Genomic DNA, 13468 nt, shown 5'->3' with positions numbered 1-13468 from the left:
TTATTGATTTGCGAATGTTGAATCAGCCTTGCATCCCAGGGATGAAGCCCACTTGATCATGGTGGATAAGCTTTTTGATGTGTTGTTGAATCCGGTTTGCCAGTATTTTATTGAGGATTTTTGCATCGATGTTCATCAGGGATATTGGTCTAAAATTCTCTTTTTTTGTTGTGTCTCTGCCAGGCTTTGGTATCAGGATGATGTTGGCCTCATAAAATGAGTTAGGGAGGATTCCCTCTTTTTCTATTGATTGGAATAGTTTCAGAAGGAATGGTACCAGCTCCTCCTTGTACCTCTGGTAGAATTCAGGTGTGAATCCATCTGGTCCTGGACTTTTTTTGGTTGGTAGGCTATTAATTATTGCCTCAATTTCAGAGCCTGCTATTGGTCTATTCAGGGATTCAACTTCTTCCTGGTTTAGTCTTGGAAGAGTGTAAGTGTCCAGGAAATTATCCATTTCTTCTAGATTTTCCAGTTTATTTGCGTAGAGGTGTTTATAGTATTCTCTGATGGTAGTTTGTATTTCTGTGGGGTTGGTGGTGATATCCCCTTTATCATTTTTTATTGCATCGATTTGATTCTTCTCTCTTATCTTATTTATTAGTCTTGCTAGTGGTCTGTCAATTTTGTTGATCTTTTCAAAAAACCAACTCCTGGATTCATTGATTTTTTGGAGGGTTTTTTGTGTCTCTATCTCCTTCAGTTCTGCTCTGATCTTAGTTATTTCTTGCCTTCTGCTAGCTTTCGAATGTGTTTGCTCTTGCTTCTCTAGTTCTTTTAATTGCGATGTTAGAGTGTCAATTTTAGATCTTTCCTGCTTTCTCTTGTGGGCATTTAGTGCTATAAATTTCCCTCTACACACTGCTTTAAATGTGTCCCAGAGATTCTGGTATGTTGTATCTTTGTTCTCATTGGTTTCAAAGAACATCTTTATTTCTGCCTTCATTTCGTTATGTACCCAATAGTCATTCAGGAGCAGGTTGTTCAGTTTCCATGTAGTTGAGCGGTTTTGATTGAGTTTCTTAGTCCTGAGTTCTAGTTTGATTGCACTGTGGTCTGAGAGACAGTTTGTTACAATTTCTGTTCTTGTACATTTGCTGAGGAGTGCTTTACTTCCAATTACGTGGTCAATTTTGGAGTAAGTACGATGTGGTGCTGAGAAGAATGTATATTCTGTTGATTTGGGGTGGAGAGTTCTATAGATGTCTATTAGGTCTTCTTGCTGCAGAGATGAGTTCAATTCCTGGATATCCTTGTTAACTTTCTGTCTCGTTGATCTGTCTAATGTTGACAGTGGAGTGTTGAAGTCTCCCATTATTATTGTATGGGAGTCTAAGTCTCTTTGTAAGTCTCTAAGGACTTGCTTTATGAATCTGGGTGCTCCTGTATTGGGTGCATATATATTTAGGATAGTTAGCTCTTCCTGTTGAATTGATCCCTTTACCATTATGTAATGGCCTTCTTTGTCTCTTTTGATCTTTGATGGTTTAAAGTCTGTTTTATCAGAGACTAGGATTGCAACCCCCGCTTTTTTTTGTTCTCCATTTGCTTGGTAGATCTTCCTCCATCCCTTTATTTTGAGCCTATGTATGTCTCTGCGTGTGAGATGGGTCTCCTGAATACAGCAGACTGATGGGTCTTGACTCTTTATCCAGTTTGCCAGTCTGTGTCTTTTAATTGGAGCATTTAGTCCATTTACATTTAAGGTTAAGATTGTTATGTGTGAACTTGATCCTGCCATTATGATATTAACTGGTTATTTTGCCCGTTAGTTGATGCAGTTTCTTCCTAGCCTCGATGGTCTTTACATTTTGGCATGTTTTTGCCATGGCTGGTACCGGTTGTTCCTTTCCATGTTTAGTGCTTCCTTCAGGGTCTCTTGTAAGGCAGGCCTAGTGGTGACAAAATCTCTAAGCATTTGCTTATCTGTAAAGGATTTTATTTCTCCTTCACTTATGAAACTTAGTTTGGCTGGATATGAAATTCTGGGTTTAAAATTCTTTTCTTTAAGAATGTTGAATATTGGCCCCCACTCTCTTCTGGCTTGGAGAGTTTCTGCCGAGAGATCTGCTGTGAGTCTGATGGGCTTCCCTTTGTGGGTAACCCGACCTTTCTCTCTGGCTGCCCTTAAGATTTTTTCCTTCATTTCAACTTTGGTGAATCTGGCAATTATGTGTCTTGGAGTTGCTCTTCTCGAGGAGTATCTTTGTGGCGTTCTCTGTATTTCCTGGATTTGAATGTTGGCCTGCCCTACTAGGTTGGGGAAGTTCTCCTGGATGATATCCTGAAGAGTGTTTTCCAACTTGGTTCCATTTTCCCCCTCACTTTCAGGCACCCCAATCAGACGTAGATTTGGTCTTTTTACATAATCCCATACTTCTTGCAGGCTTTGTTCATTTCTTTTTCTTCTTTTTTCTTTTGGTTTCTCTTCTCGCTTCATTTCATTCATTTGATCCTCAATCGCTGATACTCTTTCTTCCAGTTGATCGAGTCGGTTACTGAAGCTTGTGCATTTGTCACGTATTTCTCGTGTCATGGTTTTCATCTCTTTCATTTCGTTTAGGACCTTCTCTGCATTAATTACTCTAGCCATCAATTCTTCCACTTTTTTTTCAAGATTTTTAGTTTCTTTGCGCTGGGTACGTAATTCCTCCTTTAGCTCTAAGAAATTTGATGGACTGAAGCCTTCTTCTCTCATCTCGTCAAAGTCATTCTCCGTCCAGCTTTGATCCGTTGCTGGCGATGAGCTGCGCTCCTTTGCCGGGGGAGATGCGCTCTTATTTTTTGAATTTCCAGCTTTTCTGCCCTGCTTTTTCCCCATCTTTGTGGTTTTATCTGCCTCTGGTCTTTGATGATGGTGATGTACTGATGGGGTTTTGGTGTAGGTGTCCTTCCTGTTTGATAGTTTTCCTTCTAACAGTCAGGACCCTCAGCTGTAGGTTTGCTGGAGATTGCTTGAGGTCCACTCCAGACCCTGTTTGCCTGGGTATCAGCAGCAGAGGCTGCAGAAGATAGAATATTTCTGAACAGCGAGTGTACCTGTCTGATTCTTGCTTTGGAAGCTTCCTCTCAGGGGTGTACTCCACCCTGTGAGGTGTGGGGTGTCAGACTGCCCCTAGTGGGGGATGTCTCCCAGTTAGGCTACTCAGGGGTCAGGGACCCACTTGAGCAGGGAGTCTGTCCCTTCTCAGATCTCAACCTCCGTGTTGGGAGATCCACTGCTCTCTTCAAAGCTGTCAGACAGAGTCGTTTGCGTCTGCAGAGGCTTCTGCTGCATTTATTTTTTACTGTGCCCTGTCCCCAGAGGTGGAGTCTACAGAGACAGGCAGGTTTCCTTGAGCTGCTGTGAGCTCCACCCAGTTCCAGCTTCCCAGCAGCTTTGTTTACCTACTTAAGCCTCAGCAATGGCGGGCGCCCCTCCCCCAGCCTCGCTGCTGCCTTGCCGGTAGATCACAGACTGCTGTGCTAGCAATGAGGGAGGCTCCGTGGGTGTGGGACCCTCCCGGCCAGGTGTGGGATATGATCTCCTGGTGTGCCTGTTTGCTTAAAGCGCAGTATTGGGGTGGGAGTTACCCGATTTTCCAGGTGTTGTGTGTCTCAGTTCCCCTGGCTAGGAAAAGGGATTCCCTTCCCCCTTGCGCTTCCCAAGTGAGGCAATGCCTCGCCCTGCTTCAGCTCTCGCTGGTGGGGCTGCAGCAGCTGACCAGCACCGATCGTCCGGCACTCCCCAGTGAGATGAACCCAGTACCTCAGTTGAAAATGCCGAAATCACCGGTCTTCTGTGTCGCTCGCGCTGGGAGTTTGGAGACTGGAGCTGTTCCTATTCGGCCATCTTGCTCTGCCCCCCAGAACTCCAAATATTTGGAATTAAATATTCTCAGTATTTCCTAATAAAGTAAGCCTCCAATAATTTATTTAGTTCCTGAAAATTGCCAAGTAAAAATATAGTCTGATTTTATAATCATCATATATTTTATAAATTCATTATAATGTTTATAACACAAAAGTAGGTAAATAAAAAGCATTTTAGGTATGATGTTGACAATTACATGCTACAATCCAATAAGAAGCCTTTTTATCTTGATAATGTTTTCATAATTTTGAACAGTACTGGTGATTAGCAAAATAGCTATATTTAATAATAAAATATTGGTTTAATATGAATGTAAGGGACCACAAAGAGATCCTACTTCACTCTCACTAGGATGGCTATAATCAAAGCAACAGATACTAACAAGTGTTGACAAGCCTGTGGAGAAACTGGAACCCTCATACATTGCTGGCGGGAATGTAAAATGGCACAGCCACTTTGTAAACCGGTTTGCTATTTCTTCAAATATTTAAATGTAAGATTGTCTTATGGCCTAGCAGCATCACTCGTGGGTATATACCCAGGAAAAATGAAAACATATATCCACACAAAAACTTAGCAGCAGTATTCACAATAGCCAAAAAGTGGAAACAACCCAAATGTTCATCACCTGATGAATGGATAAACAAAATCAGCGTATTGGATATAGTCGCACAATGGGGTATTATTGATACATGGTGTAACACGAATAAACCTTGAAAACATTAAAGTAAGCAAAAGAAACCAGACATAAAAGGCAACATAGTGTATGACTCCATTTATACCAGATGTCCATAGAGACAGAAAGTACAAGTAGATTCGTGGTTGCTAAGGGCTAAAATGGGGGAGTGGCTGCCAATTGGTACAGGGTTCCTTTTTGGGGTGATCCTAAAATTGTCCTAAAATTGACTCTGGTTCAGATTGTACAATTCTGTGCATATAGAGAAAACCATGGAATTGTACATATTCATGGTATGTGAATTTTCTCAATAAAGCTATTAAAATATGCATACTATGTATGTAAAAAACAATTTTATAGACAGTAGCATCTGGTGAATGTGTAACAGTTGGCTCTCTAAATGTATTTCTGTCATGCATACAGTTGATATTTTTTGTTTACCTTAGCTAATAAAACAATCGAGTTGCATGTCAGAACTTGACCCACTCATCAATTATGTAAATGATGTCTTTGCTGAATCAAATTTTAATGGGAGAATATTTTCTTGATGTTTGTGCTATTCCCAATATGGCAGCTATAGACATGACACACTTTTAATTTAACCTGCATTATTAACATTTTCCCTATCATGTTTTAAGTGCAGTCAGTCAACAGAACAATAAATCATAGCCTGATTTGTAGCATTTGCCAATGTATGGGGTAAATACTCCCCCCATGGTCTTTTTCAAGCTACCAACATAATGTCATTAAACATATAGTTGATAAGAGATGTGCAGTAGTACACTATTGTGTAGTATTTCCACCATACAGATACTATAGTTGTAAACAATCTCAAAAGGTGAATGAATGAATAAATGGTAAAATGTAGCAAAATAATTAGGAAGTTTTGAGTATCTATTTGTTTTTAATATTGTTTATCTGTATTTCTATAATTTAATTTTCAATGACTGTGCTTCACAACCTGCTCACAGAATTTCTGAAAATGTGGTAACTGACCTTTGCAAGCTGATATGGAATAATACCACTGAAATAATATGTGAATGAGAAGGTTCTGTATATGCAATGTGAAGCCTAGTTTACATGATAAATTTGGCCTGTGGAGACATGTAGACATGTAGCCTTTAATTAATGAAGCTTTAAAAAAGGGAAACAAGGTAAAATGAAAGTTCAGAAGATATTAAGCAGGTTATTCATTAATTTGAGATTATGTATTGAGTTCTTAATATATTCAAGATGCTGTAATGGATCCTGGTAATACGAAGGTAAATAAAGATATAATTTCTACCTTTGGGGAAAGCATAGTCAAGTTGCTGGGCTAGATATGTGAGCAAAGCAGATATTGAAAGGACTATATTATGATAAAACAAGAGGTATGTTCCGAAGTCTATGGAGAAAGGAGAAGAGAAGGAGGAAGAAAAATTAAATGACTTTTTTTTTTTTTTTTTTTTTGAGATGGAGTCTCGCTTTGTCTCCCAGGCTGAAGTGCAGTGGCATGTTCTCAACTCACTGCAACCTCTGCCTCCCAGGTTCAAGCTATTCTCCTGCTTCAGCCTCCCTAGTAGCTGGGATTACGGGCGCCTGCCACCACACCCGGCTAATTTTTGTATTATGTAGTAGAGATGGAGTTTCACCATATTGGCCATATTGGTCTCGAACTCCTGACCTTGTGATCCACCCACCTTGGCCTCTCAAAGTGCTGGGATTACAGGCGTGAGCCACCGCGCCCGGCCTAAATGAGTATTTTTTGAAAGTGCAGGCCTGCATTTTGGAAGAAGTGCCATTAGAATTGGATTTAATGGATGAAGTGTGTATTAGGTGAAAATGAGAATTTAAAGCAAAGAATATAGTCTTAAATAAAAGCATGAGACTATAAAATGGAATATGAATGGGTGACTCCCAAAATTCAGATGATAAAAACCTGTTGTGTAATTGGCATGTCCTAGTTCATTGGCCCAAGGTGCAAACGCAGTCCCATCATTTATTACTTTCATAACTACTATTTGTCCTTTTTAATCCTTATTTGCCCTTATTCCGTGGACATACATCACTTATTCCTCTGCTCCACCCTGCCCCATGAATTTCTATCAACTCCTGGTTCTTACTCAGACTCACAGGAAGGGATAATAGTCCTTCGTTCCCACTTTCAAACACAAGGTAATATGCAGTTGGATTCCAACGTGACAGCTCTCTGAAACAGGTGTGATCAATCACTTTTTCCAAATAAATAGTACCTGGTGAATCCAGCTTTTCTCCACAACAGTTAGGCCCCTGGCTAGAGACTCAGGTGTGAGCTTGACCTCACCTGGCCTGTTCTCAGGATTGACTCCATTGAACTCCTAGTGTCTAGGCTGTGAGCAGAGCAATGCATGAGAAGGGAAGTGGTAACTTTGCTTAGCCACACAGAAACCACTGAAAAGCCTCTTCACAGAACAAAGCACTGCTCAAATTTACTTTTTCTTCTGCCTGTATTGAGAAGCAACTGGCAGTTTCCAGATCTCTCTCTCTTTCTGTGTGGGTGACCCAGTGATTGATATATATATATTGATATATATAGAGAGAGAGAATGTATATATATAAATAATTATATTACACATATATTATATATTTTCTGCCTTAACAGGCTTCCTACTTAATGTCTGCTTTAAGAGGTTCCGTATTATCACATTGATAAAAAGCAGAGTGTTCTGTAGTTATTGCTACCACCTAGGCTTTATCACCTTAAGAAATTATGCGGAAATAATCTGATCTTTGCAGTGCTTATTCCTTATGTGATCCCAGAGTATTGTAGCATTCTCAATCCTTGATTCTGTCTGAGCCAATCTCAGGTTTGAAAATACAGTAAGATTGATCTCTTTAGAACAGAGATGTGATAGCGTCAGTCTCCTATTTGAAACCTTTCCTCAACTTTCCATTGCCCTGAAATGGAAGTCTCAGATTTTCCACATGCCATACGTAGAACAGCGCTGCTCCTGCCCTTGCATCATCACGGCTCTATTCTTCCCCTAATCTGCCCTCTACTTGCCCCTCGTCTACACTTTAGCTTCAGCCCCTCCAAAATTATTTTATTTTCCCCGAAGTCCCCAGGCTTTTTCTCACTCATGCTCTTTCCTCTCTGTCCAGAGTGTTTTTCTATTCTTCTCTCCACCCTCTTCTATTCCTTCCTTGAATTTCACTGTCTGACCCACAGCAAGCCCATCTCAAGACTGGTTAGAGTTCTCCTAGGTGTCCCCGTAGCACTGTAGATGCACTCAGTACTGGAGCCCCAGGCAGGGTGGGGTAGTCAAAGAACAGGTGAACCAAGATGGCTGAGAAAGCAAATTGCTTCTTACATGGGTACAGGAGCCATTTTTTAGGTGTGGCAGCACAAAGCCTGCAGGTAAAAGAAATGAATAATTATAAAATGATGAAAAAAAATGTGAATAAAACTGAATTTCACAGTTGATGTGGGAAAGAAAGGAGGGTGATGTGAGACAGTAATTCAGGTCCCAATGAGGAGGTCAATTGGCCTCCCTGCTAAGGATTGTCAGATTCCTTATTCGTTATTTATGAGGTCTCATATTTACTAAAATTGTAATGGAAAATTAGACAATACCTGGAGAGTTCTATTTATGAGTTCCAGGCATTAAGTCCCACCTAAAAACTTAAACTTGGTCTTCTGAAAGACAGATGGTGTAAATTATGGATACATACATTTTTAAACTGTAACACATCTTGATTCCATTAGCATATAATGTTAATCAGCATACTAGGTAGTTTTTAAAGACTTATTGTTGAATGCATGACTACCTTGGCACTGTAACAGATAGTCCTGGTGGAAAAAAAAAAAAAAAGGCGCTCTTATGAAAATGTAAAGACAAACAATATTTGATTTGAAGTTGTTTTGTAATGTTGGTTGACACTTGCCGTAGAAATATGCAATTGATTTTCAATCAGTGGAATTGGCATTTATTCATTTTGTAATGTAAATATTCTCTAAAGGAGAGGGAATTTTATACTAAAATGTTTCTGTACAAAGATTAATAATAAAGAAACCTCCTTGGAGCCTCAGTTTGCCTCTTCAAAGTTTGTAGATATTGTCTGGACTTGCGTTATCTGGTCATCAGTGATGACTATTACATAAAAAATCCGGCCGGGCGTGGTGGCTCACGCCTGTAATCCTAGCTCTTTGGGAGGCCAAGGTGGGCAGATTACAAGGTCAGTAGTTCGAGACCAGCCTGGCCAACATGGCGAAACCCCGTCTCTACTAAAAATACAAAAATATTAGTCGGGCATGGTGGCGTGCGCCTGTAATCCCAGCTACTCCAGAGGCTGAGCAGGAGAATTGCTTAAACCCCGGAGGCAGAGGTTGCAGTGAGCTAAGATCGCACCACTGCATTCCAACCTGGCTGACAGAGGAAGACTCCGTCTCTGAGGGGGCCGGAGGCAGGGAATCCAAGTCGGTGAGGAATCTCTTAGATCATGCAGACATAAGCTAAAATAGAGAAGGCTATGTCATGCCATATTAGAAATATTAGAAGAGCGATAATTTTCATGAAGTATTCTTAAACAATGAACATAATTAAGAGAATATGATTAATTTTATCCTATAAAAATGTTGTCATTGTAGAACTTGTAGAATTCAGTTGCAGATACTCATGCCCTAGTTTAGAAAGAGTACATGTAAGTGCATTCTGCTTTTCTCTGTGTTTGTACTGTAGAGTCTTTCATAAGCAACATTTCAAGAAATATATACTATCAACTCATAGCTTAGCTCAGAGGCTTCCAGTACTCTTTTAAGAAACCTCCTTCCTTGGTCCTTAGGATCACAGAGTTCTCAGGGCCCTCTGGTAATATTCTTAAGTATCTATGGCTACCACAAATTGAGAGTTTGCTTACTTCAAATACCAGCAAAGGTGTTGCTTTTTCATTTTCAGCCCCTCACGTGGTGCCAATCCCTGAGAGTTCCTTTGCCCCAATCCAGACTTATAAGAACCCATCTTATCCCTCATTTTCTGGTTCCATTTAGTGGTAGCAAGATCTTAAAACTACTATCTACTGGAATATTTCAGTTCTCTAATGCTGACTGAAGCTTGAGTAAGCCAGGTGCTTGTAAAGTGGCATAAAATATCCAGAAATAAACTTTACTTTCTACAGGCATTAAATTTATTTCCACCTTTTAGACAGAGACTTCAATTTACCTTATTAAAGAATTGACCAATCTGTATTCACCACTAAAGCATTCTAAGTAGCATATTGAAATAAACTAATCTTCACAGTAGTATAATCGATTTTACCTGTAATGAAAATCCCAAACATTTATTATCATGATTTTTATTTGTTTTTTTGTTTTTCTACTTGAGTATGTGTTAACTTCTTTAATTCAAATGTTTGCTTTATTAATTAAAAATATTTTAATAGCATTCTCTTAGGATCTCGGATTTATGGTTCCTTTGTCTTGGCAGCCAAAGATTTTCTATTTCCCACATTCAAGACTGAGAAACACCTTCTATCTGCCCTATAAAATCTTATAATTAGCAACATTATGTACCCTGCGATATCATGCTTCGAGAAAGGCATATCACCTCTGTGGTATCCTTCGCAATCATTCATGACCTCAAGCTAATCATGAGAAAACATCAGGCGAACCAAATTGGAAAAATGTTCTATACAATAGCTGACTAGTCCTCTTGGAAATTTTATAAGTAACTCACATTCCATTAAACAAGCCATGTTGTTGAAAGCACACATTCTATCAATTTGACAAAGATTGAAAATCCCGGAAAAATTATTCTTTTAGAAAGATATTTTATTAAATCAATGAAAAGTGATCAAAATGTTACCTGTCAGTTTGCCTAAAATGAGTGTGAACAAATAGTTTGATAACACTTTTCCATCACTTCTCTCTGCAGGTGACTCTGCTAATCTAACCTGCAGAGCTTTCTTTGGGTACAGCGGAGATGTCAGTCCTTTAATTTACTGGATGAAAGGAGAAAAGTTTATTGAAGATCTGGATGAAAATCGAGTTTGGGAAAGTGACATTAGGTAATTTTTTTTTTTCTTTTAACTCGTACAGTCAAGATTAACATTTACTCCGTTAGTGAATAGAAAGTAAACTGAAAGGGTTTTTTCTTGTTGTTTTACTATTATCATAATAAAAATATTTAATGATAAAGAAGGAAAACACTGGTAAGAGACTTACTATAGAATTGCAAAACATGAATGTCATTTGCAAAGAATTTAAGAAAAATAACGAGGATTGTTTCATTAAGCCATATACTGAGTGTGGCTGGGCGTGGTGGCTCTTGCCTATAATCCCAGCACTTTGGGAGGTCAAATTGGGTGGATTGCTTGAGGCCAAGAGTTTGAGAGTAGCCTGGCCAACACGGAGAAACGTTGTCTCTACTAGAAATACAAAAATTAGCCAGGCATGGTGGTGCGTGCCTATCATCCCGGCTACTCGGAAGGCTGAGGCATGAGAATCACTTGAACCCGGGAGGCAGAGGCTGCAGTGAGCCAAGATTTTGCCACTGCACTCCAGCCTGAACAACAGAGTGAGACTCTGTCTTAAAAAAATATATATATATATATATATATATATATACACACACACACACACACACATACTGAGTGTGAGATCAAAATACCATAAAATATAGAAAATGTGTTAGTGTACTTTTTGTACAGTGTACCTTTTAAAAAAAAATGTTCTTTGGGAGGCCAAGGTGGGCGGATCACCTGAGGTCAGGAGTTCGAGACCAGCCTGGCCAACATGGCAAACCCCGTCTCTACTAAAAATACAAAATTAGCCAGACATGGTGGTGGGCCACCTGTAGTCCCAGCTACTCGGGAGGCTGAGGCAGGAGAAATGCCTGAACCTGGGAGATGGAGGTTGCAGTGATCGGAGATCGTAACATTGTACTGCAGCCTGGGTGACACGAACGAAACTATCTCAAAAAAAAGAAAAAAGAAAAAAACTCACAGGAAACATTAACAAGGTACAAGGACTCAAGCAAACACAATCTCTATCATTTCCTTTTATGAATGTTTGCATATTTGAGCCACCAAGTGGAATAGAAGCTGTTGATGGTAGTGATACAGATACACAAAATGTTTTTATCATCTTTCGTAGTCTGACTTTAAGGTAGAAATATTTGTATAGTGGGAATGATAACATGAAAATATTTGAAGGCATAATGCCTAAGCCCCTTTTTTGTTAAATGTGTTTACTTATGTATTCATTTAAGTGTAAATATATTCAATGCTGACTATAATTATGCTTGGGCATGGATACTTATTTTTAATCATAATGTAAATATGCAAGAACATTAATAATAATAAGTAAGTTACAACTACATCAAAATGATGATTACTTCTAAACATCCTCCCATCTAAAGATTGCATCTTCTGGGTCTATACAAACATTTAAATCATGGTCCCCCATTCTAAATTTCAAGACTTTTAAAACTTTATCAAAGGTAAAAGAGAAAATGATTTTCAATAGAAAAAAAAAACATATGAAACTGTCACATAAGGTTATTTCTATTGGGACCTTCTTTCTGGCAACAAATACATAAGAATATTGTACTCTGGAATGCCCCAGTGGGATTCCAGAAGGCTAAATGGACAATTGTCTAATATGTACTGAAACATTTCTGTGCTGTTTTTCGTATTTAAAACTTCACTCTTATCTTTTACCCATGGTCTATGAAATGCTAAAAAAAAGAAGGACAATTAACCTCCTAACTTTTGCCCCCTCTGGCTTTGTGTGTGTTCAGGGAAGTTTCTAGAAAGGTAGTTTACTTTAATTCTGCATTTAAAAATGTTGAACAGAGATGACAACGAGGTTAGTGAGCATTTACCATTAATTTTAAATGTCAGAGTTAAGTACTTTACCAGAACTTTTAGTCTATGGGTTTATAATTTCACATTTCTTCAAAAACAGGCAATTTGTTAGTATCATTAACAGAAGTCAGACTGAAAATTTCAACTGAAATGTCAAAATAGCTCAGAAATTTTCTTTTCTTTCTTTTTTAAAAAATTAACCTGACATGTAATTAGGCCTTCAGCCTGAGACATTAGAATTTTTATCTCAACTTACATAATATTTGTTCTTAAAGGGAAAGCAAATTGTAAACTTTCTCTTCAAGGTCTTTCTCACCTCTTTATTATGACAGTGTGATTGTCCTGCTAAGGGAGATAATTAACTGCAACTTCATTAACATCTACAAAGACAAGCTTCCTAATTATAAGTGAAGAAGAAAAGGGCAGGATATAATTTAATTAACATAGCTTTAATTCATAGTCAAATTTGAAGCACAGATTTCGTAGGTATTTTTACATCAGATTTGGATTCATCTACCTTTCTTTCTTGTTTGTGTATGTGTCTGTGTGGATTTTTGTTTTGTTTTGTCGCTTTATATTTTAGAATTCTGAAGGAGCATCTCGGGGAACAGGAAGTTTCCATCTCATTAATTGTGGACTCTGTGGAAGAAGGTGACTTGGGAAATTACTCCTGTTATGTTGAAAATGGAAATGGACGTCGACACGCCAGTGTTCTCCTTCATAAACGAGGTGAGTGTAACCTTCTAAGCTTGAGTGGTCAACTGAATGTATGATGGGAGAAAAAATCATTGGGAACCAAGAAACAAATTCAATTTCGTTTTTCTCCACAACGTTCTCCTAAATAAAATAATCGTATTTGCATTAGAGCTACCAAGGCAAACAGCACAGTAGATGGGTGAGTAACTCAGTCTCTAAAATCAAATTTGGATTCCTTGCTCTTCTTTAATACCAACTGTATAACTTTGGGCAAAACATTTAACTTCCCTAAGCTTTAGTTTTCTGATATATAGAATGGGGAAAATAATAGTATCAACTCTACAGTGTATTGTAAGAATAAAATAAGACAAAAAATGTGAAGGGCTTGACAGAGCCTATACAAGGAAAGTCATTAAATGCTA

At 38.6% G+C, this 13468-nt stretch overlaps 1 protein-coding gene across 1 annotated transcript in view; it reads left to right on the top strand.

Annotated features, from left to right (window-relative positions):
* IL1RAPL1 (interleukin 1 receptor accessory protein like 1) overlaps nt 1–13468 on the top strand; it is a 1395449-nt gene that overhangs the window by 1342406 nt on the left and 39575 nt on the right. The window contains exons 7-8 of the mRNA XM_003917532.5: nt 10418–10550; nt 12934–13079. Of these exons, the coding sequence (XP_003917581.2) occupies nt 10418–10550; nt 12934–13079 (279 nt within the window). The remainder of the gene's footprint in view (nt 1–10417; nt 10551–12933; nt 13080–13468) is intronic.

This window comes from Papio anubis, chromosome X (assembly GCF_008728515.1).
Source record: "Papio anubis isolate 15944 chromosome X, Panubis1.0, whole genome shotgun sequence".
In the NCBI taxonomy this organism is placed as follows: domain Eukaryota; kingdom Metazoa; phylum Chordata; class Mammalia; order Primates; family Cercopithecidae; genus Papio; species Papio anubis.
The sequence above is the reverse complement of the archived record's forward strand: the minus strand, read 5'-3'. Positions and strand labels throughout refer to the sequence as shown.